The 24,761-nt window shown below is 35.9% G+C and overlaps 1 protein-coding gene across 10 annotated transcripts in view; it reads right to left on the bottom strand.

Annotated features, from left to right (window-relative positions):
- The window catches only part of OXR1 (oxidation resistance 1), a 257,813-nt gene that overhangs the window by 15,629 nt on the left and 217,423 nt on the right, over positions 1 to 24,761 (bottom strand). For 8 of the 10 annotated variants that reach the window (XM_033512417.1, XM_015617464.3, XM_033512415.1 and 5 more), the window contains 3 exons: positions 22,041 to 22,813; positions 17,972 to 18,140; positions 14,970 to 15,132 (listed from right to left, as the gene is read on the bottom strand). In XM_033512417.1, coding sequence (XP_033368308.1) covers positions 14,970 to 15,132; positions 17,972 to 18,140; positions 22,041 to 22,813 — 1,105 coding nt within the window. Of the gene's footprint in view, positions 1 to 6,478; positions 6,737 to 14,969; positions 15,133 to 17,971; positions 18,141 to 22,040; positions 22,814 to 24,761 lie in introns of those variants that run through there. The other 2 variants (XM_015617471.3, XM_015617472.3) reach the window with 2 other exon arrangements.

Raw genomic sequence — 24,761 nt, 5'->3', positions numbered from 1 at the left:
TTCTGCTTTAAAAAGAATGTGTGAGAAGAGAAAAACAGCTAAACCTCTTATGGTTAATCTGGGTGCTTGTTGGAATAGAGCAAAACAAGTAATGTGTAAAGGCTGGATTGTTAGTGTACTTCAGGGCAAAAAAAAAAATTTAGGGACTTGAAACTGTCTCTTGTTGATGATACAGCACTGGGAGGAGCTGTTGACTCCCCTGAAGGCAGGGAGGCCCTGCAGAGACCAGAGGACTGGGCAATCACAAACATGCAGTCCAACAAGGGATAGTGCTGGATTCTGCTCCTGGGATGCAGCAACCCAAGATGCAGGTACAGACTGGGGAATGAGATGATGCAAAGCAGTGCTGTGCAAAGGGACCTGGGTGTCCTGGTCCAAGGCAAGTTCAACGTGAGCCAGCAGTGCCCTGGCAGCCAGGAGGGCCAACATTGTCCTGGGGGCATCAGACCCAGCATGGCCAGCTGGGCAAGGGAGGGGATTGTCCTGCTCTGCTCTAGGGTGGCCTCACAGCAAGTTCTGGGGGCAGCTTTGGGTGCCACAAGAAAAGACAGAAAACTGTTAGAGTGTCCAAAGGAGGGCAAGAAAGATTGTGAAAGGCCTTGAAGGGAAGCTCTATGAGGAGAGGCCGAGGTCACTTGGTCTGCTCAGCCTGGAGGAGACTGAGGGGAGACCTCATTGCAGTTACAGCTTCCTCATGAGAGGAAGAGGAGGGGCAGGCACTGATCCCTGCTCAGTGGTGAGCAGTGACAGGATCTAAGGGAATGGCCTGAAGCTGTCAGGAGAGGTGTAGTTTGGATACTGGAAAAAGGTGGACATCAGAACTTGGTTGGGCACTGGAACAGGCTCCCCAGGAAAGTGGCCACAGCACCAACACTGACAAGAGTTCAAGCAGTGTTTGGACAATGCTCTCAGGCTCATGGTGTGACTCTTGGGGATGGCTCTGTGCAGGGCCAGGATTTGGACTGGATCCTTGCAGGTCCTTTCCAACTCAGCTTATTCTGTGATGCTGCAATTCCAAGACTGAAAAGAAATGAAATATATCCTTAGATATCTAATACTACCTCTTGTATTCATATTGGCAGCATTGGTGAAAAAACATGGGATGAATTGTATGACTTGAGGCATGACTTTCACCTTTGACTCTCCACACCATGTATGTGAGAGTTAACCCCTTAGCGAAACACCCAAGAGTTTTAATATTTAATGCAGTAAGTCAACCGTTTGCATAATAATTATTCAAACAACCAAGAAGCCAAGGATTGTCCTTTTGGAGAAATTATGTTTCTAAACTTTGTTTTTCTGAAAATATGTCAAAAGCACCTAACTTTTACAAGCTATGCTGCCCATTTGCAATGAATGAAAATGAAGACAAAATTCCAAATATTGAACATTTCTTGTCCTTCAACAAAACACATGAAAATGCAGTTCAGCCACTGGTCATATCATCCTGCAGATGTAAAAAACGCTTTTTACACCAGTGAGGGATTCCTCAGTTTAACAAAGCCACAAGTCACCCCGCCCCCCCCATGCCTGCTTGCTAACAGGGAGGAGCTTTCATTGCAGTCCTCAAAACAAACACAGCTAAATATTCAGAGCTAACAAGCAGCTGAAACGCTCTCCATCCAGAATGGGAGGGCCTTATCAGAGCTGAACAGTGCTTCTGGAAGTTCAGAACAGATAAAGCTTAACGGCATAAATGGCTCTAACACTTATCATCTGTAGCCTTGTTACCAACTCAGACTATGAAAAAAAACAAGTACTAAGAAAGAATACAAGCTGAACAATTTTACTTTGGATCTTAATACATAAGTGTAAAGTCAGGTGAACTGTAAACTTCATGAACATTAATTCTTGAGACTGAAAAATATTTCAGGATATTTAATTGAAGAAAAAAAGAAAACAAACATGCAGTTTTATTAGGTGACTTACAAAATTACTTCAGAATACTTTCCAATAAAAAGGTGCCTATAAGAACTGAATACTGCTATGAATATTTTAAGAGAAAACACTATTTTTCAGACAAATTTAGTTTCCTCCCAAAAATATTACACTGCTGGAGAGAAGACAAAATTTAAGAAGTACTCTGCTCCATCACATCAATTATGATTATTTGGGACATATTGATTACATCACAAAAATGCATTAATTCATGGTATGTATCACACCTGATAAAGAGTTGTAAGGTATCATTTAAAAAAACCCAAACCTTAAGACTCATTTAATTTGATTAATTTTAGAAGCACATAGCTGCAAAGCTATTAATTTTCTGTTTTGTGTGGTTTTCGGTCAATTCAGCTCCCTGTCACTCTACTGGTGACAAGGAAGGGATGACAGCTGGCCATTTTATGCAGAGAAGGACCATAAAGTGACAGCAGTCCTCTGGTTTCCCATGGCTGTTACTATGGTTCCTTCTCTCAGTATTTTTAATGCTGTCCCTCTCCAAACTGTTATGCACACCAGGGTGTTTTCCAGAGCAGGGACAGAAATGCTGAGTAGATCACATGACAGCAGCGTTCTCCCTGTGACCAGTATTGTCTCCATAGCTTTACAGTTGTTAAATATCTGCCTCGAAGTGCTCTAAGCCCTTAGCAACCGTACCAAGCTGTAATTAACCTATACTGAAGATAAACTGAAGTATCTGCAATAACCAGAATAAATGAACTTGAAAAGAATGCAATCAAAGCCTGAAGCACACAAAGTGTTACCTCAAGTCTGTGAACCTTAATAACGAGCTGTTTTTTTTCAAGATACGAGAAAACACTCATATGAGAGATATGATAATGCCAGCAAGATAACTAAATTTAACATGCAAAACATTTAACAGTTTAAGATGTTGGTGCAAAGAACTAAGAATTAGATTTAAGAAAATTACTTTCTTAAAGAGGCAGGACAAGCAACTTAACTCATTTTGTCCAAATAAAAAAAGATCTGTAGCAACATGACCAATAAAATCCAGCTCCCCTGCGAAACTATTTAAGGAAGTTTCAGCCCTTGCAAGCAGATAAACCAGTGGTTCAGCTGCTGAAACCACAGCAACAAGTGCTTGAGCTCAAGCTGCCATTACAAGAGAAGGTAGGCTGAACAAGGTGACATCTCAGTTGTGATACTGCCCTGCAGAGATCCTCTTGGGTATGACAAGAAAGCATAGCACAGGCTTAAAAGTAACAATCAGAGCCCAGTACGAAAATGTTTGTCTCTTGCTTTAACCAGAAAAAATGTCAATTAAGGATAAACTTCAGATTCCACAGATTATTAAAAACATACAGGAGAAATGTAAGCCTTTACTACTCATTTGTTTTCTTATAATCAACCTTTTCAAAAACTCCTCTGCTACTCCACTTCAACTTTGTCAAAGCAGACTAGTATTTCATAACTATTAAAAATGCAAACAATATAACACCCCAAAATTGAAGAACTATAATCATTGAATAGTTCTGGCTGGAACAGTCCTTACAGATGATACAGCTCCAAACACCAACCCCCCCCACCCCCATTATGGGCAGGGAACCTTCCACTATACCAGGTTATTCAAAGTCTCATCCAGCCTGGCCTTGAACACTTCCAGGGATGGGAATTCCACAAATTCTCCGAGAAATCTATTCCAGCGCCTCACCACCCTCATAGCAAAGAATTTCTTCATTGTGTCTAATCAAGACCTTTCCTCCTCCAGATTAAGGCCGTTCCCCTTTGTCCTATCACAACATGCCCTTGTGAAAAGTCCCCCTCCAGGTCTCTTACAAGAGAACCCCCCAGTAGGCTCTGCAAGGTGCCATAATAAGGTCTCCCCAGAGCTTTCTCCCCTCCAGGTTGAACAGTCCCAACTCTCTCAGCCTGTCCTCATATCAGAGGTGTCCAGCTGATACCAAAACACAGCCCCTGGATCAACTTAGTGGCCCTCCTCTGGACTTGTTCCAAGAGGCTCGCATGGGGTGATTCATGCAAAAGCACAAACACAATGCATAAACCCCCAAAATTACCTAGGACAGAAGGTATGGCAAATATCTGTCATCAAGGAAAGGTTCCAGGCTAAATGATCTGAGTGTAAGAAAGTACTGGGCTTCATTCTGCTTTTTTTATTACTGAAAATATATAATTAGTTCACTCTATTGCTCTAAAAACTTAATATGGCAAACTGATACAAAAATATTTCAGTAGCATTACTGAATTGATGCAACCTTGCAATTCTGATATCCACAGGGAAGTACTAAATTTTTATCTTTCATGGAAATGGAAGCCCCTATTATTATACCTTGATAATTGCCACAGAAATACAGGCATTAGCTCACCAAATAAAGTTAACCAATAACTCAAAATCTAATTATTTGTACAGGTCTCAAACAATTCAAGCTATTAAAACCAACATTTTAATTCTCTTTGCATGTAAATAATTTGAGAATATAAAAGCCAAGATCAGTTTTCATTGGTTTTGTCCCCTTTGGCTATGCTGCCTATCCAAGCTGTACAAAGCACAGACAAGCATTCCCAAAGATGGCAATCCACCTTTTGTTCCCTTGCATTGTCTGATGTCTTTTGTCTGAAATGATTTAATAGCAAGAACCATTGCCTGCATTTTTGACATTCTAGAAATTTACTGGCATCTCTTGTATTGCCATAAATTAGAGACACACAGTAAATATCAAACATTTACAAAAATGTGGGAGGCTGACATTACTGGCTTTTTAAAGGGGGAGCATAATACACCAATTAGTCACCAAAATTTTGACTTCTCACCCTGGGAAAGTACCAAACCCTTTCAACGTTCAGCTCAAATTAACAGTATCACCAGGAAAGTAACAAAGGCCTTCAAGGTAAATAATCTAGGGCAACTTAGTTGCTTCAAACTAGCATTTTTATTTTATTGTATCACTTAATTTAGACCAGCAACAGTTATTTCATGTCAGATAAACCTTCATCCAAATCCAGAACAACCACTAATGAGACATTCAGTCAGAAACCTGTACACTTTACATGCTGCCAGTCTGCTTAATATTCTTTCCACTGGTCTTGCATAACAGAAATAATTATACTAATAATCCTTTTTTTTATGTAAAACCTGCACATTAGTTTTATAAACATTCATTGAAGAAAAAACCCAATTTCAAGAATAGAGCTTGTCTCATCAACATACCAACATTTAAAAAAATATCCTCATCTGTAGATACTTCTGTACCCTCTCTTTATTTTCACATGTTAAATCTGTTCTCTCTACCTTCCTCACAGCAGAGTTGATCCTTATATTCACAGAGTCTTCTTTAGTTCAAAACTGTCCTTAAAAGATGGTAAGTATTATTTTTATAACATAGTTAGACTCTGGCTAAAGTTCAGTATTGGTCCTAAGGGAAACAATTATAACAAAGGATACTACTGCTTTTTAAAATATCTGTGCAGGTTTTATCTATTTATCTATGTATTTAGACACATGTTGAAAAACACATTCTTTGTAAACTGAACTTCAGACAGTTTTTACACTGCAACAGGGTATGCTAGCAGTGCACCCTGCTAAATGAACATTTCAGTTCATTTAGGTGTATCTTCATTCAATTCCACTACCACAGAGGAAAATTAAGAATCTATTACTTCAAAAATGTGTTATTATTTAGGAAGACACATTTTATAGAACCATTTGTTGCAACAAGTCAATTTCTTATTTCGCAAGTATCCTGGCTATGAATAAAGATAAAAACAATACCTAAAAGATAAAGAATAAAAACATGTTAATAAATAAAAAATATAACTCCAACTCAATAGCATCAAAACCCAGGAGGACGTAGTTCTTAAGAATTACTCTCCTGTCACAAGGATATCTTCCAAATCTACCAGTGGGTAAAAGCACAGTATATTGTCAAGATCACTTCTTCCCTATACCCTAGATGTTGTTTTGTAAGTCTCACTGAAAACCTTTTCCTCTGGATACTACTACATATTAAACAGTGCTACAAAAAGTCTGTTTGGTGAAAACAGCACTGAAAAAAAACCCCAGTTCCTTTCATAAATCTAATATACTGCAAAAGCCAGTGTTTTTGCTTCCTCCCCTTCACTATAAACATGAGAATGGGACTACAGCAGACTCATATCCATAAATTTAGAAGTATTATCAGACCTTTATGCGGTTGACTGACTTCTGAAAAGGTAATGGTAACTCAGGAAATTTACACTTCTCTAACTATGCCCATGTAACCTCTTGTTCTTGGTACTTAGCTATAAAGCTCATTTTTTGTGAAAAAATGCATTACTCCCAGGGAAAAGAAAGGAAAGAAAATCCCACCTTAAAACTGCTGAACCCCTTAATGCTCCAAATAGTTTCTCTTATCTAATGCCAATGGAATACCGGTAATTAGGTTATGTTCCAAAGATAAAGCAAATTTGTGACTTAACATCCTGTTTACACATTCAAAATTTAAACTTCCAGAAACTGTGTCTGCACCACAACATTTAAAGACCGCAATAACAGACATGAACGTACTACACTGAAAATTACCAGAGTGCATTTATGATTAACTGGCTGGTGCTTTCTTCCCTTCTTCCCATACCAGAGACGAGACATTTCCCTTCTAAAAATAAAATGAGACTAAAAAAAGAAATGAAACAAAACCGCCGGCTGTTTGAAAGCATTCTCTGTACCTGCTGTCAGTTGCAGGCACAGGCAGAGCCCCACGACGCTGTGACAGGATAGTTTGCTGGACGCTCACATTTGACTGACAAGGCAGGGAGCAAATGAGCAAGCGTTCAGCAGGGGGATGTATCGCAAATGATGACGATACACAAGGAGGAAGGCTTCCTGTGCTCAAGTGTGGTTGCAGAGCACTAGTTTGTTAAAAGGCAAAAATATTTAAAGATACAGAACTTAATTATTCATACACAGTATTGAAGAACACAAAAATAATCCCCAAGAACTGCTTGCAATATTCTGTTACAAGGTAAATGTTCATGAACAATTTTTAATGGTAAAATGTTTGCATTCAATATTAAATTAAGAGTTTGTTTTCCTTATGCTGACAACCTTATATAAACCCCATCAGTCATTTCTTAGAGTCCAGAACCAGTCAGAAGAGTGAAGATTTCAAAATATTATTATAAAAAAAAAAAATAAAAAAATAGGGGGGGACTGTTAGCCTTGCAGCCTTTTCAGTTTGTGAGCTACAAGAAGAAAATTAATCCTTTTGTCTATAAGGTAAATTTGCTGTATGGATTAAATTCTAGTCCCAGAAATATTTTTGGAATCATGATTTTTTTTTTTTCCCTTAAGGAAGGATGTTTATTTAAACAGGTATACACAATAGTAAAAATCATGACAACCCTGTAAGAATCCTCTTGTAGTAGAACTTGCAGCCTTTCTACCCCATATCCAAAATGAAACATCTTCCTTCCCCCCTCCCCCAAAACAAACAACCAAAACAGTCTCCACATCACCCATGCTCCAAGTTCTGTGTGAAAGTATTATATAGGCCTGAGTAGCAAAAAAACAATATTATATCAATGTACACTCAGGCTGTTGCTTTGTGATCTAAAAGCCAAATCAACCAAGAAGAGAATACCAGGACCAAAATTTGTATTTTACTGCAAACTGTGTTTTGAACACGTCACCTTGCAATAGTGTCTAACATTCTGATGGATAAAATGTTTTTCTTTTCATTAAAACCTTTTTTGGGAGATGGCATCTCTAAAAGTAAATTAGTTCCAACTTACCAGAGCTATTAAGGTGGCAAGTAAAAACATTTTTATCATTGGAACTTTAAAGATGGGATTTAGCAAATTCAAATACATAACAATGATTTGACATTTATAGTCAAATGGTGTATGATTCCAATAAGCCATATGCCTATTTATGTGCTTGAGTTTTTTTGCTCGGTTTTATTTTCAAATAATAAGTGAACTAATACTGAGGGTTAAAACAAGAACAAAAACCAGTCTGCCCTCAAATGAGAATTACATTCAATATAAAAATATAATACAAGTTACAGACATCACCCCCTTCCCAACAAAGTCTGGGAAATCTTTAAGGAATGAAGAACATGCAGCAAAAGTATTTCAAACTTTCTCTGGAAACAAAAACTTTAAAGCAGAAAGCAAAAGCTAGTGATACAACCAACTTTTCCACAGCCTACTTTATCAGCCATCTTTTCAGTGCCCTTCAGGAAAAAAAAAATAAATTCCTCCCTAACACAAGCTAACACATAGTTTCTCCAAAGCTGGGAAGGAAAAAAGAATCTGACGGACTGAATCCTTTTTTGTCCTGCAACACTTAATCTTAAACAATTCTAACCATCTGCTTAGAAGTTTCAAGCTTTTCTCTGAATAAAAATGACTTTTCCCAGAGCTTCTCAAAAGGATTTTAAAAACTTGCTCAAAAGAAAAGAGTGAAAAAAAATTCTGCTCAATCTGACAACTCACTTTCTCACTTAATTACAGCTGCAAAGTTCAATGGGAATAAATGCACAAATAACATTAAGAGACCCACCCCCAAGAGTGTTTAGCTGCTGAGTCCTGCAGCAGCAGCAGCTGCCCCCATGAGCTGGCAGCTGCCCTCAGCTGGGAGCAGCTGCTGGGGAGGGAAGGAGGGAGGTCCCGAGCAGCACCAAGGAACAGCACACTCAGCAAAGTGGCAAAATTTGTCATTCATGGCACATCTCCACCCCAGCCACAGAAAGAAGCCCACACAAGAAATCTGAGCCCAGTAGCAACACTTAGTTAGAGATTAATAAACTGCCCTTTTGTTTTTCATGCATTTGGGGATTACAGTCCTGATCTGTTAACTGGAATCAGAATCTCACATCTTGTTGCAATTAATGTAGGCCTTACCATCAGTGTTCTTAATAGAAGATTCCAGTGAGGAGCACCAGCTCACACATAACATCTGTGCAGAACAGCAGCAAACACTTAAGAGCATCCACCTATTTCTTATGTAGACAATGGAGCAACAGAAAATGTGTCTAATTAAACTGAATGACAATCTTATTATTGTCATTGTTAATTCACAACCAAGATAAAGATCTTTACACAATCAGTGTGCATAGTCCTTTCAGTAATTTTAAATCAATGTTATTTCTCCTAATAAACTGATCTGTCTCAAAAAAATAGTTAAGTAGCAGAAGAGAAAAAGTAGAGTGACAACAAATAAAGGTACACCTTACAGAACGTCTTATTTCCACTCCAAACCAATTATGTGGTTAATGTAATAAAATACCAGATTTCAAGTTATCAGATTACAAGATTTCCTATCACTGAAACAAAGAAGCAGGCATAGTAACCCTCAACTTCAGTAGGAAGACGGGACAACAGGTGTGGAAGAAGGTTTTTGCAACTGGATAAGATGGGACTATTTTGTTCCACATATTCACTAGCAACATCCTGATACCACAGCAACAGAAAAGTAGTGAAACTGAATTGTACAACCCCTACCTTTAATATTCATGCTTTTAAAGTGAAGTTACATTAGTAGAAAATATATTTCCCACACTCCATCTCTCTCAAGAGACAGAGGTTACAAGACAGGTAGGAGGGGCATAATTACTTAGTTTATTTACAACTTTACACATCAGTAAGTGTCAAGTGCAGGAATAATGAAGATAGAATGCAGTTGAAATAAAAACTGGCTTCTGTACAAAATTACTATTCTGTCTTCTGGAACAAGTGAGTCTTTGTAAAAACTGTTGCAGGTAAAGCTAACATGGGATTACAGCTAAGTAGATCTGATCCCTATTCCCTTTACAGGTACAAGAAACACTAAAACATTACAAAAAGCTATCTCCTGTAGAGTAAATACAACATGGACTGGCACAACTTCTAAGTTGGCTGAGAAAGTTTCCATAAGGACGGAAGTCTAACTTGAGAAGTCATCATTTGTTCCCTGTCAACAGCTTAGGGAAAGGGAGGGGAGGAAAAAAAGGAAGAATTTTTTCCATCACAAAGTTTTCCTGAGGATTTTCAAAGGTACACTGAAAGCCATTAAGAATCTCAAAAGCACAAGCTTTTTAGCTAAATGACTCTGCTTTAACTCTTAGCAGAGAGACCATCCCAGATCCCTGTGTTAGATACAGGAAAAAGCCTTCAACTACAATTACACATTCATGATTCCAACTAGAGGACAGCTCAAAGCCATGAAAACCACTGAATTTTCACTTACAAGTTATTAATAGATTTTAAATAGATTATAAGAAGTAACAATAAATACAGCAAAACAAAAAATACCCTAATGCAAGAAGTTGAGAGGCAGTACAATATCACTCAAGTTAATTGCAAAAGTTATGCAAGAATGAAAGTTACCAATCTCTGCAAAGAGCATTGGATTATGTAAATAGACAGCAAAGCCCTTTTCTCCAACCATAACAAATTAACAGAAGCATTTCTACTATACCACACCACTGCTAGAACTGAAGAGACTCATTCTCGAGTACAAGAGCAAAGCCTATTAAACATTCTGTGGTAATGCACAGCAACACATGCATAGTAACATATCCAATTTCTTAACTGACAACACACAATGTAAAAAACCAAATAACCATCTAGCTTGTATATCCAATTCATTATCATAAAGAGACAGACTTTCCAGAAACATATTGGAAAAAAATATTCTGAAGACTGTTAGTGTGCATCTTTACACATTCAGCACAATGCTTCATTCAAAAAGCCTACAAATTTCAGGCTTCCTCATCTCTGCTGATCCAGTATTATCCAGTTTGTCACACAGCATTATGTTCATATCACATTTTAAAATGTAAGACATAACAAGCAGATGTTGTACCAGCATCCAAGCACTGAAGTATACAGTAGAGAATGGAAGCAAATCTATAGAAGGAACATGATTAAGAATATGTGTAGAGTACAAAAACTTAAGACAGCACTGCATTCTATAACTGCAGTATCCACTTTAATATAGAAATATTGTAGGTTCCAGTATAGATCCAATAGAGAACTTTGCATCTGAAAAAGGTTTCAAGATTGGAATATTGGACACAGGTGCTTATCTAACCAGGAGACAGTCACTGTTTGTGACCTTCACATTTCCACAAATAGACAGAAATAAAATTCTGAGACCCTTCAGAAGTTAGACATTTGGTAATGTTGGATTGCTGACTGTCCAAGTCAAATACCATTTCAAGAAGACAGAACTTAATTGCAACTAATGGTTTCATCTAGTAAGCATTTTCAAACCACATCTCAGGTTCTAACAAACTCAGTTGGACAAGTGAGTTACTGCTTTCCAGAATTATTGTATCCATGTTTTCTATAGACACTCCATAGGCAAAACTAAAGGCAATTACTATAAAATCCAAGTCCAGAGCATGACCTACAATGTCTAGAAAAAAATATTTGCAAGTACTATCAACTCAAGCTTCAGTTTGGAAATTAACTTCTAAACATTTTAAATCAAATTAATTTTATGTATTTCCTCCACAATGAACAAGTTAATGAAAAAAATGAAACTGATTAGCTTCCAACTACTTTAAGACCACTTTGTGGGTCCTAAGACAAGAAAATTCCTGTTTTCAAATATTATGTGAATGAGTATTTAGATTTATATGGACATTAAGTATGACTCAAGCTTGAACAACCGCAATAAAATCAAATGACAGGGAAGGGAAAGGAAGAATCATTGCTTTAAACAAGAATTACTCTAATGCAGAGCAATTCAAGTGTTTCCTTAACAGATTTCAGGTTTAAATAGGAACCTACTATATGCAGAACTTGAACTTAAAAAGGAAACAAGATTAGACCATAAATACCAATGGAAATTGCTTCTGAGACACTGCACAACAGGAGTCAGCTTGCTGTCAAGCCTTGCCATGTTTAGATGCAAGTATAGAATATGTTTAGGAGAATGAGTTTGTTTATTAACACTTAACAGTATTCATCATTTGTGCTAACAGATACAGAGAGCCATTAGCACTTGAACCTAGATCCATCAAGTTAAAAAAAGAATACCATGATAAATACACCTTATAGCTCAGTACAGATAGTAAAACAACCAGCACCAAAACAACAAAATACACTCAAAAACAAAACAACTCAATACACCCTCTTCCTTTGTGTAAACCTATTCACCAAAGTACAAGATAAAAGAGACATTTGAGAAAAATGGATGGGGATAACACAACTGAGAACTTAACATCACAGTTTCATTTCTTAGATAGCATATTAAATAAAGCTGTTACTATTCACTTTTAGTGGATACCAGAGCCAAGTCTTTAGCATGGGCTGATCTTAAGTGAAAAAGTATCCTTTTTATAAAGCTTTACAAATTACTCAGGCAGGGGCCTCTCTGGAAGAACAATACTGAGCAACATCAGCAACAGCAGCTACAAGGTGCCTCAGACATTGTTTCAAACTCCAACTGTGAATTAGTCACCTTTATTGATGGTAGCATTAGACAGCAGGAGATTCAGAGTTATTTCTACTAAGTTAGTTATCTATCAATGGTGAAACACATAAAAAGAGAAAGTTAAAGGATTCTCTGAACTTTTTGCTGACACTATGTAAAATGCAGTATTTGATAGAGCTAGAAGCAAGCAATAAAAAACTGAAGTTTGGGTAAGAGTTCAGTCCTATTCATTGATAAACCTAATAAACAAATACCTACTACTTGTTTCATGTTACTGATCTTTGCCTTTGCTTATTCTTCCCATAACTTCTTTCCCACTAAAGCAAATGGTTTCTCAAAGTCTATTGATAAAAAGCTGGACCTGAACGTATTAACACAACTAGCAAAGAAACAAAAGCTGTTTCAGAGCACCACACCTGGGTGACCCATTAATCATCTTCCCTGTTCTTCTAGATTAAAGATACTGTACAATGACAGCAGGGAGAACACATTTTGGAAAGGAAAAGTACTCCACCACCTTCATCCTTTGGCAGATCAACAGTATTTTGTCATGCATTTCCATTTCCTTTGCACACAGGGTTCTGCCATCATTGTGATCTGAAAAAGGCAGCCTATTTTTCAGCCAAATTACCCAGAAAAAGGTTTCAATTATACTGTTCACCTGCTACTTTAGATTGCACCTGGAGCAAAAAACTGACAGGAGAAAAGCTTATTGTGTTAAAGGAAGGAAGTATATCAATTGAAAATAATGACTGAAATTCAGTGGAAATAATGAGTATGACAACAATGGCTACAATTCCCCATATTTACTCATTTTCTAGCATGCATGTTAAAAGTCACTAAAATTCAGTTTTATGTAATGACAGCTCAAACCATCTGGTACTGTCAAACATCTCCAATTAGAAAGTTTTTAAGAGCTTTCAGATTTGTGCTGAAAGTCAGTCACAGGAAGTCACATTACTCAAATTAAAATGCACAAAAGACCATATTAGCATATTTCTTGTACTTGCATAGCATTTTTTATAAAATTATCCATTGCACTAATCATATTAACACATATCTGGAAAATTATTTGATAATATTAAGAGAACCAAGCTTGACAATTTCACATAACACATAGAAATTAAAATATTTTTGAAATGTTTCCTCCAGAGTAGACCTAATACAGGCTTAAGGTGTGGCCTCATTCTGTGGTGAATAACTGACAGATTTTAATATTAGCAAAAAATGCATTGCCTCAACTACTTTCAGAAATAGCCTCTAAAATCTACCACATTCCATCATGAAAAAAAAATAAAAATTCACTATATTCTGTGGAAATTATTCTGTAGTTATATTAAGGTGCTAAATTACTGAAGAGTTCACTAAAGAGAGATATACTGTGCTTTAAAACATAATATAGATCACTATCTACTGATCCCTATGCTCCAAAAGGCCAAATTTTAAAACTCCAATTTTACAGGCTTTCAGCAAGAGTTAATACCAAAATACAATTAATACAGTTAATACCAAAATACACTGCTGGTAAAATCTCAAGCAGTACATATGGCTGAAAACATGAAAGTTAAAAAGACATGTTTTTACGACACCAATTTCAATTTCTCAAAGTAAAAACGTTCCATGCAAAATCACTGAGTGGCAGGGAATGTTTCACTACCATGGCCTGATACTTCAACTAGCTACATTTCAACTCTGAATTCAGAGTTCTGTGGTTCTAAGTTTTGGAGCTAAGCAGAAAACTACTACCTGTGGTTAGATTATTGTGGTTCTTTAAAATTTCTTTTATGCTCTACGTAAAACAGCGTAGACTTCCTTAATTTCAAAATGTTCTACTGAAGGGTAGGGGGAAGGAAAAAAAAAGAAATCTTACAGTCAGAGATTGCAATTGCTGTCCCAAGACTCAAACTAAACAGTGTTGATGGGATACTTCTACAATATATATATGACAAGAATCATCAAACTTTTGACCAACATTTGAATGTACAAGACTAGAAGTGCTTTAACTGCATGTACACTACAAAACAAAACCACGTAGACGTGTAAAGATGTGTCCATAGAAACACAGTGGACACAGATTCACATGAGAGAAACGTGTTTATTATTAAAAAAAAAAAATGAAGAGATAGCTCCAGTTACAATATATTTCTAAAATACACTCAACAGCATTTTAATGCATGAATAAGTTACAACTGAATAACTAATTATTAAATTATTGAAAAGACATGTCTGTCATTAATAGCTGTTCTTTTCCTCTTTTGTTGTCCCATCCCTTTTTAAGTCTTACCAATAAATACTGAACACTCTAGATACAGGAATAATAAATATCACAAAACTGTCAGTTTATGAGACTGAAAATTAAGTCTGCTTCACCAAAATTTCAACTTTGTTGCTGTACTCACATTCCCTAGGAGTTTAAATTTACAATTTACTCTACACAAAAATGATTTGGAATTGTGAAATGTTGCCCTGATCTGATGTTAGAGCAAAGCATTAGGATGGCATAAATTGAACAGCCATGATCATGACAATCAGAATAATAAAGTGCTTTGTTTTTCCTCTTGGACAACATTTAATACTATTTTAAAGTGCATATAAATATATTCTTACAAATGTATTAAAAAATGAAATCTTTAATACTGTTCTTTCTTACCTCCCATTCTTTAGCAGCATCTTCAGTACTTGATTCTTCACTAGTTTCAGGCTCTTCCTTCTTTTTTACCACTATAAATCCAGGTTCCCGAAGAGACTCCCCAGTGTCTTCTGCATATATTTCTGGACTCCACTGGATAAAGAAGACATACAAATGATCTGTCCTAGAAAAGTCAAGTTACGACACAGAAAAGAAAAACAAGGTAAGTTTGTGATCTTTTCGGATATGCCTAATAATATTAAGTATTTAAGGTCAAAATAATACTATTTCATATTTTAATAGATATTAGACACATTTAAAAAAAACCCCTAAAAGTAGCTAGGTTTTTTGGTTTTTTTTAAATTTAAATATACTCGAGTGAAAAACAGGAAACAAATTGGCAATGGATTAGCAGTGATTTCATGTACAAGTAGTCTTTCATCCACTTCTGTCCCATTTGATACCTCTGCTTAAAACTGAAGTCTCAAAATAAAACACTGAGACTTTTTTATCTTATTTAGAAAGAGTTATATAAACCCAAACAAAATTAGAATTAAAAAAATGTCTGCATGTCAGTTTTCCCCAGCCCTGAAGAACAGCTGACCACTTACTTCCACGACATTAGCAGAATTACACAAGTTTGGGAAGTACTACAGAATGTGGGGAAATATGACTGACAGCATGCACATATAAATATAAATCATAAACTACAGACTATTCTAACTATAGTAAGTACCAAGATTCAAAGCTACCTCCTTTTAATTTACATGCCACAAAATGGCACTGTTCTCCAGTTTAGGAGAGCAAAATCACCCAAATTCACAGGAGGAAGTTATTTGCAATCCTAACAGATAACAGTCTATCCTATATTTGCTGCAGGTGCACAGACAGAGCATTCAGGAAAAGGACTTGCACTAGTATCTTTTGATCATGGAAAAGATATTCAGACCTAGAGCTTCATGGCTGTGGTTACAAGAGTTTGAATATTCCTTATGTCTCTCTTCAGAGATATTTGCTGTATCTCCCTTCCTTAATAATCCTTGAAAAACCGAACACTTGAACTACAAGAGATACAGAACTGCAAAGTTTCTTAGAAGTGCAGTTATATTTTTCATGTGCCTCTGCCTAAAAGAATGCTGCACACAGGTATGTAGTAACAGTCTCTGAACAGGGTCAGTTATGCAAAGTCACCCTTGTTATGATTGAGGTTTGTGAATAACAATGATGAAAAGAAAAACAAAAAGGGTAAATCTTTCTCTGGAAGTAGGAAAGAATAAAATATTCTGGATAGATAAGGTTAGGTAAATTCTACCACAGAAGTTCAAACAAGAAGCTGCAGACTCCTCATACACTGAATGAGGCATCAATTGTCATACAAGCATGAAAGGTTTTTTAAGTCCAGATTTTAACTTTCCAAGAACTTCAAGTAATGTATAACAGTTAAAAAAAGTACACGAAACTTGATACTTAAAGAACTCTAAGATACTCCTTCCCAGACTAGCTCCTTTGAGACTAAGGACACTGAAATCAAGCTGGTTTGTCAGATACCTACTTTTCTCTCTTCGTTACTACTCAGTGACAAAGACAACTGGATTGGCATTAAGTATTTTCACCTATGCAGACTAGCACTCAGCAAGGTTAACACCAAATTTAGAATCAAGAAAAGAAACACTTCACTGTGAGGACATAGCTTTTTCTTTACAAAAAACATAGGACACACATTGAATGAATAAAGAATTGATACTGACAATCCACTGCCCCATTCAGTTAGAGAGAGAGAGACCCTTCACAGATGAAATAATTTCCAAGGAGATCAGTACAGACCACAAAAAAAAGAACCATTTCTTAATAGGTGATCAATTCTTAGCTGTTTCCAAAATAGGTGATCAATTCTGCTTTATGCTGAAGGTAAGGCTTGCTATGTTAGAAAATGAACCAAAGTAATAATTTTAATTATTTTAACATTTTAATCAACTAATCTAGATATCATTGCCATATATGATACATTTATCTGTTTTCAAATTAAACACAATGCTACTAGAACAAGGAGATTTGAGTTGATGTAACCACAAGACAATTCCTGTCCCAAACAGGATTAACAGCAGCAGAATTAGTGGGACAAACCTTTGACTCAAAACTTTGCATCCTCTCTACCACTTAAAAGGTACCAGGGGTGATGTTTAAAAGCAGGTTAGTTATGGACTACCATAGATTCAATTCTACCTGTTGGATACTATAATACTTTGATATAGTTTCAGTCCATCACACACTTCCATCCACAATGGACATGAAAAAAAAAACCCAAAAAAACTACTGCTTTTCTTGTTGCAGTCAACTTCAGTATAAAGTAATTTTGTGTCTGTAATGAACCTTTTCTCCTTTAGATTAAAGAACCCCACTTACTTCTAATTTTCTTTATATGTTACACTTTCTAGGCATTAAATAGTCTTGCTGTTTTCCTCTGGGCTCTCTCCAATTGATCCATATCTGTCCTCAACTGCAGTGCCCCAACTGGACATTCTATGCCATTCAGCTCAAAAGAAAAGATGGAAAAGTGACTTGATCATTGTTGGTAGGTATTTGTACCAGATGTTAACTGATAGTTCAGACAAAAGAATCCCAGCTAGCTCTTTGGAACTCAAGAGAGGATTTTTAGAGAGTTTCCAAATAATGGGAAGCACAGATAATGACAAAAAATTTTGCTGCAGAACTTACTTTCTCTACCAGACACCACTTGAATCTTTCATTATTTACCTGCTACAAACAAAAGCCTAAATAATATGAGAAACTACCTGCCAAACTTTCAAGTAACTCAAGTAAATCAGTAAAATGTCAGTAAGGTAATGAGATACTCCAATAGCAAATACAATACAAACCAATCAACAACATCCTCAGACACTGCCCCATTTTTGTGATTATTTAGAGAAATACAGTCACTGCAAAATTTTGAATGATGCAGAAAAAATAAAAAGCTCAAAAACCTACTGGCAATTGCTGATTTTTACAGTTTGCCTCTGTCTTACCTTTCTTGTGGAACGGCAAACCAGTACTCATGTTTTTTGTCCCTTTGTGCATACTGTTGCATTGTTGCACTTGCTTGAGAAACAAATGTTTTTCTCATGGGTTTTCCAACCCTGAGACATAGAAACTTGTGAGATCGATGTCGTCTTTTTTCTTTCACAACAGAAGGACCTATTAATAAAGACAAAGTAAGCTGTCCGCAATGCTTAACAAAAAAAAGAGCTTGACAAAATCATTAATTTTATAATAGACAATTGAGGGATATAGGACATTCATATAACTAAGTAATGGGAGATGGGGTAAGATAAGTAGTAATAATAACCTGCCCTTTTTTGTTATGAAGATCACATCAGCAGAGTTAACAGACTAAATAATTCTAACATTCATTTCTGCTTCCAACCACAGATCACAATATTACAGCATTTCATCCATGCTTGGAAGTATTCAGAAAGTATTCTTGATGCATACTCAGCACTGAAACACCACCCTCCCACTATTAAACAGCTATCCCACATACATGAAAAAGATACTGTGTTAAATATGTATCTCGGCTTGCTTCACACGTGTCAGAGCTGTTTGTCAGTTACTTGTCATTCACAAGGGAAAACATTCTGGCCCCACTGACACAGTATTAAGAATTTCAATTTGTTAGCTGTATCAAACACATCAATAGTATGAATAACACCTCAGGATGAAGTGTACTGGATATTGCAGGATGAAGTATACTGGATATTGCAGTACCAGATTTTTCTCTCTGCTAGTACATTTAATTGAACTAATAGAATTATTCGATTACCCTCAAGGTCTGAATTGTCAAGTCAGCACAAGGTAAAGGAAGAAGCCTTCTTAAAATTGCTTCTTTATTAGATTATTTGCCAAATTCTCCAGCCACAAGAGACTTTTTTAAAGCAAAAAAGGAAAATATAAATTTAAGTGTTTTTATGATCAGATATGACAATAAAGAGTTTATCCTAGCTCTGGTATTACATGTATATACAGATAAATTGCAGTTTCCCAGGACACATCTTTTCTTTACAGCTGAAGTTCTCCTTCAGTGTCTGTGCAGACCACAAATCCACTAAGCACAGAAAACATCACTTTCTTGCTCTAAAAACACTGCAACTATTTTCTCAATGGAATTTTCACCATGAAGTTCAGAACAGCACTGTTCTAAAGACTATTTTTTCCTAGTAAATATTTAAATGTGCGTCTCCTAATTTTCAGTCTTGTTTTCAGCCAGCATTTTAGAATTATACCAGCCGCATACATTATAGTAAATTAGCCATAATAATATGTATTATTTGGAAGTACTTTATTAATGTGCAAGCTTAAAGGTAAATTGTCAGATTGAAAAAAAAACCAGCCACTAAGAAGAAACAAACAAAAAAACCTGTTTCATAGGACTGGCATGCAAACTCTGTGGAAGTGTTAGATAAATACTCTTAAAATTGTTTGGTATTTGTGGTTTTGGTCCCTCAGAGGCAGCAGGTTAGGACTTCCCTGAGCTCAGAGAAGTGGGATTATGGTTCCCATTTATCTAATAATTTATATATCCCATTTATATATCTAATAATAATATTTTATTATTAGATAAAATAAAAACAAACATTGTGGCCCTGCACCAAGTCTCAAAAAGACTATTTCAGATGCTTTTTATTTAATTGAGTTCTCCAACATCTTCTTGTATATTTGATACAGATTAATGAGAAAATATTTCAGCAATGGATACTGTGTCTCATGCTTCTTGTCATTCCTTTCAATCTCTGCCAATATTCAGCTAAGCAGAAAAATATTTTGACATGTTATCACTAATGATATTTTAACTTGTTTATACAAACACAGAATTATAAACTGTTACAATTTCTCCAACGTATCAACCACATCTAGCTTTATTTTGGTCCAGTGGTTAGCAAAGGTGTCTGTAAAAACAGAAGCTTGGGCAATACAAAAATAAAACTAGATACAAAGGAGACCTTTTTAGTTATTCTAGTCTATTCATAGTATCTGCTTGCATTGCATCACCTGTTCAACATTCAGGACAAACATTCAGATCATTAATTCCCAACTCCAACATCTAACCATTGCAAAGTTCAAAAGCCAGTACAAAAAGAGAAAAAATTCAACTAAGTTCCTGCTTAGTTCCTGCTAAGTTCTTTGCTAGAGACAAAAAGACTGTCTAGGTAAGTTATTGATCTAAATCTTACAGTATGAGTACTTCAGAGTTCTATTTTGAGAAAGGCTACTTGGAAGTGTTTACTGTATTTCAAATTTTAAATGAAAACACTGGTGTTTTTAGTGACCTACTGTTAATAGATGTCACATTCATTCTGATGCTTTTACAGCAGATCTATGCTTTTACCCTTTGTTCTGCTTAACTATGCCTCTAGAAGCTTCACCAAATCTAACTAGGTTGAGAAATATTACTTCATAATTTACTCATTTATTCGCATTCTGCTAATGCAACATGCAAGAAGAACAAATGTAATAATTCCTACTGAAGTTGGATTGAATTGGTAGAAACTCCAAAAAGAGCTTCTAATTTTCTATTTTCTTCTTTGTACTTCACCCCATCAGCCTTGAGTGAGGCAGCAGCACTGTGCATACAGCCAACACTAATCTGTAGGACTGCAGACACTTCTTTTGGTTATATATATATATATATTCTCTCTGCAAATATACAGATCACATAAAACATGAATAATGTGCAGTCATTCAATGATACAATCTTATCAAAAACCAAAACTAAAGCATTTAATGCAACTGAGTTACAAATATTCATTTGTAAGAAAAGCAGTGATTGTGCCAAAGAACACATAGTACCTGAATTTTCTTAAAGTCACTCAGCAACTACTGCTAGCTGACACTTGCCAGGGGACTACTTGCAATATTTAGGGCATAAAAGTCAAACTTATCACAGAATTATGCAGCATTCATCTGCTTCAAATTTCAAAATTTAGTTACTTCCTTAAAAGAAGAAAAAAATCCCAACCAGCCAAAAAAAGCCCAACAAGCAAAAACTATTACATAAGATTTTGAAGTGTAGATGAATTACTGTTAACCAAATAATGTACGTCTATTCAATATAATTTCAAATTAAATAATTAACATATTGAATTTAACCTTCAAATGCATTTCACTTCTCCTTAATGCCTATCACACACTAATAAATTCTCTTCTAGTCCCCCAAATATTGCACAATTAAAACTAATAGTTCAGTTATTTCCATCAGTAAGTTCAGAAGACATCGGAAAGTAACTTGTGAATTTTTCAGAAAGCAAAATCAGGTTCATCCAGAAGCATAATTAAGTTATTTAAAGGCACAGCATATTTCTGTATGATAAAAACTTGAACAGACTTTATGGGCAATTTCCAACTAATAATCCCAGACCCTGATTTTTGCAGAAGAATCAAGACACTTAAGAAATAAAACCTAGCTGCTCCCTGTATCCTGAGCACCAGTTCCCTGACATCTAGCCCTTATTTGTCCTGAACCAAGCTCTTTGGATGCTTAACCTTGTTCTAGTCAGCATCAAAGTAAGACAAGTGGCAAGTGAAACAACATTCTGAAAGCATCAGTGTTAAGAACTCTAGTGTTTGCTGCTCACACCATAAACCTTAACCACAAAGCAGATATGCTACAAATGACATCAAATTAATTCCCTAAAATTCATTCACACACGTCCACTAGGATAAAAATTTAAGTAACAGCTAACTGATTGCTAAAGAACATTTTTAACTGAGCTGTATAGTGACTAATGCACCATGAATCTGATTTTACAGGTTTAAATCTCTCCTACAAAAATATTGTGATTTAATATGATCATATATATCATTTCAATGAGGAAGAACGACAAAGTTATCTATGTTTTCATTTTCCTAAGCAATATTTTCTCCAATAGTTTATGTAAAGTTTAACTTTGGAGTGTCTTCAAGCCAATGAAAAATATAACCAGCACATGGAGAGATATATCATACAGAATGAAAAGAATCCAAAATTTCCATTCAGCTGGAGGGTGATAGATTGTAAATGTGCAGGTTTAATACTGTATCCATAAATACCCACTGACTCACCTTCTAACCGCCCATCTCCTGCAGATACAGCTTTCCGACTGATTTCTTTTTGTGAATCCTGGTGCATGTTTTCTCTTTGTTGTTTTGTTTGTTGCATAGTGTGGGTCTTCCAGAGCTTGCGGAGTTCCTCAACTTCTGCCTCTGAGTCTTGACTTTGCTCTCCCACTACTTTTCCTTTGCTAGGTGTCTCTTTCTTTTGAGAGTCTGTGGTATCTTCACAACCCGAACACTCCTCTTCCATCTCATTATCTGCTTTTTTCCCTAGTAAAGAACCCTGATTCTTGCTCACTTCTCTCTCCTTGCTACCTTGTGATCTTTGCAAAGATTGCTGGAGGACATCTGCAGTATTTTCACCAGGTTCTTCCCCCCCCTTTATAGACATTTTAGCACTTTCTGAACTTAAGTGGGTACCAAGCTGTTTACCACCTACAACCATTTCGGCACTGGGCTTTAAGTCACTGGCAGCTTCATTTGAGTCTGAAATGACTGTTAAACATTCAGCACTAGTCTGGTTTATTGTTTGGACAGATTCCGATGATGCTCCAGAAGATTTATCTTGTCGAAGCTCATCTGAGGAAACAAGCTCCTCACGTATTGGAGAGAGTTCTGATTCTGTGAATACATCTTCTGATAGAGACTCCTCTGTGCTTCTTGGGGCAGTACTGGCACTGTCATTGCCCGTGTCCCGAACCCTGGAATCCGTGTCATCTGCATTGCTCTTTGCAGCTTTCTTGGAATGGCCAAGTTCTCTTACTGACAGCTGCTCTACATCTCTGTTGAGCAAAATAATAATGTTGTTATAACAGGTACATGTAAAGTATCAAGCTCTTTTCTTCACTAGGTTTTCTTCAAGATCTTAAACACTCTAAAAACCAACTTAATCCAGAGCATTAATAATAAACAAGTATAAAATGTGATACTATAATGGTAAACATGGCTGACATTTTGCCAGTATAACATAGCTGGGACTTCCCAAGTTCATGACATTGCCTTCACAAGAAACTCTCCTATGAAACTAACAAGATTGTGAGAGGCAATAAAAGTGTGAAAGTAAAATAAAAACCAAAGTAAAACCAACAAAAAGCTACACACAACTATAGAATGTGAATGAATTAGAAAAATCGTTCACTCTTTGAAGTTTTGTCTATCCAACAGGTCAGTTCAATTGTACAGAAATGTTCCATCTTACAAGGAATCTGAAACATAGCTCATAGGTAAGAAGTGAATGGCAGAAATCATCTGGTCTAATCTCAGATATCAAAGCAAGTAAATGCAGAATAGTAGAAACCATCAATGTATCTCTCACTATTCTGCCCACAGAAAATACCTGAAACTATGTTTAGTGTCTTCAACAGGTACCTAACTTTGAGGAAACCACTGTTTGGCAAAATAAACCCCAAACTGCTTGATACAATTGAAGATGCTGATAAATAGTGTTAAAAAAAAAAAAAAAAAAAAAAAGTCAAGCATAAAAATTTATTTTATGGAAATAATCTTTCTTAAACCTGTCTTTCAAAATAAACTAACTAGAAGTTCTATGACTATTAGAAGACTAGAAAGGTACTATGAACATGTTCACATAGGTCTACAGAACTCAAGCTTTTCACTGTTGTCAAAAAACATGGGCAGTATACAGCCATCACAAAAAATTCTCATATTTAAATGTACTCTCAACTAGTGTTCTCAATGTTAACTTCTTTGCCATCTTCCAATGTAATGGAATAACTCTTTCATTACCTAGTACTAAATGTTTTTAAGAAGCTTGTAGATTAATCTCTGTTTTGAAGGACAATAAATTCACTCCACAGTCTCACAAAACTTTATATTCACTTACATCATATTATTGAAATGCTGCTAAATTCAGGGTATTTGCAAAGCGTATGCACCCTCTTATCTAAGCATTAACAGGAAACTTGTATTAAGCTTTAGCTGATGGAGTAATTTTGCTTACAAAGCATGTGGATTCAGCTTTAGAATTCATCACCTATTAGACTAGGGCATTTCTTTAAATTTTCAGGATTATGCTCATTAGAGTTGCTCTTATACAAGCACAATATAAGGTTTATGAAATCATAAAACATCTGTATGCAGTCAAACATTTTTTGTGCAGTTTCAGTATAGATTGTGGCTTATATATAAAATTATACAACATGAAATTTTGGTTTCAAGAACCAAAGCACCCATTGGGCTTATGACCATTTTCCATATCAAGTCTGAATACTGAAAATAAGACTGCTTTCTCAAGTTTAAGTGGGTTTGACAGTTGGCAAAATTGGGAGAGTGGAAGAAGGTTAACTATAACAGTGGAATACATATTAAAAAAAAAACCAAACAATGAGAATGAACATGAGAAAACATGATTTAAGTGTCCAACACCTCAAGACACATGAGACTTATCAGATCTAGCTGAAGCTGTTAGGACTTCTGTTTACAGACTTAAAAGATTTGATTTTTGTTTTTCCCCAAATTTACAAATATGCCTCATATTTAGCTAAGGCACAAAAGTGCAGGGACTGAAGAAAATGCTAGCAGCTAGTGTTCCATCCACTGGTTTATAATGCTGACAAGAAAGATAAATCAAATTGGACATACAGGCCTCTGTATGCAGAGTGTGACTAATTAGCAGACACGTTTTCATTCAATATGCATGTTATAAATAAAACAGAAAATGCATGTGCTACAGGAGCACAAAAATCAACAGCATTATTAAGTCATTTAGAA

Source organism: Parus major, chromosome 2 (assembly GCF_001522545.3).
Source record: "Parus major isolate Abel chromosome 2, Parus_major1.1, whole genome shotgun sequence".
NCBI lineage: Eukaryota > Metazoa > Chordata > Aves > Passeriformes > Paridae > Parus > Parus major.
Note: the sequence above shows the minus strand (reverse complement) of the source record. Positions and strands in the feature narration are given on the sequence as shown.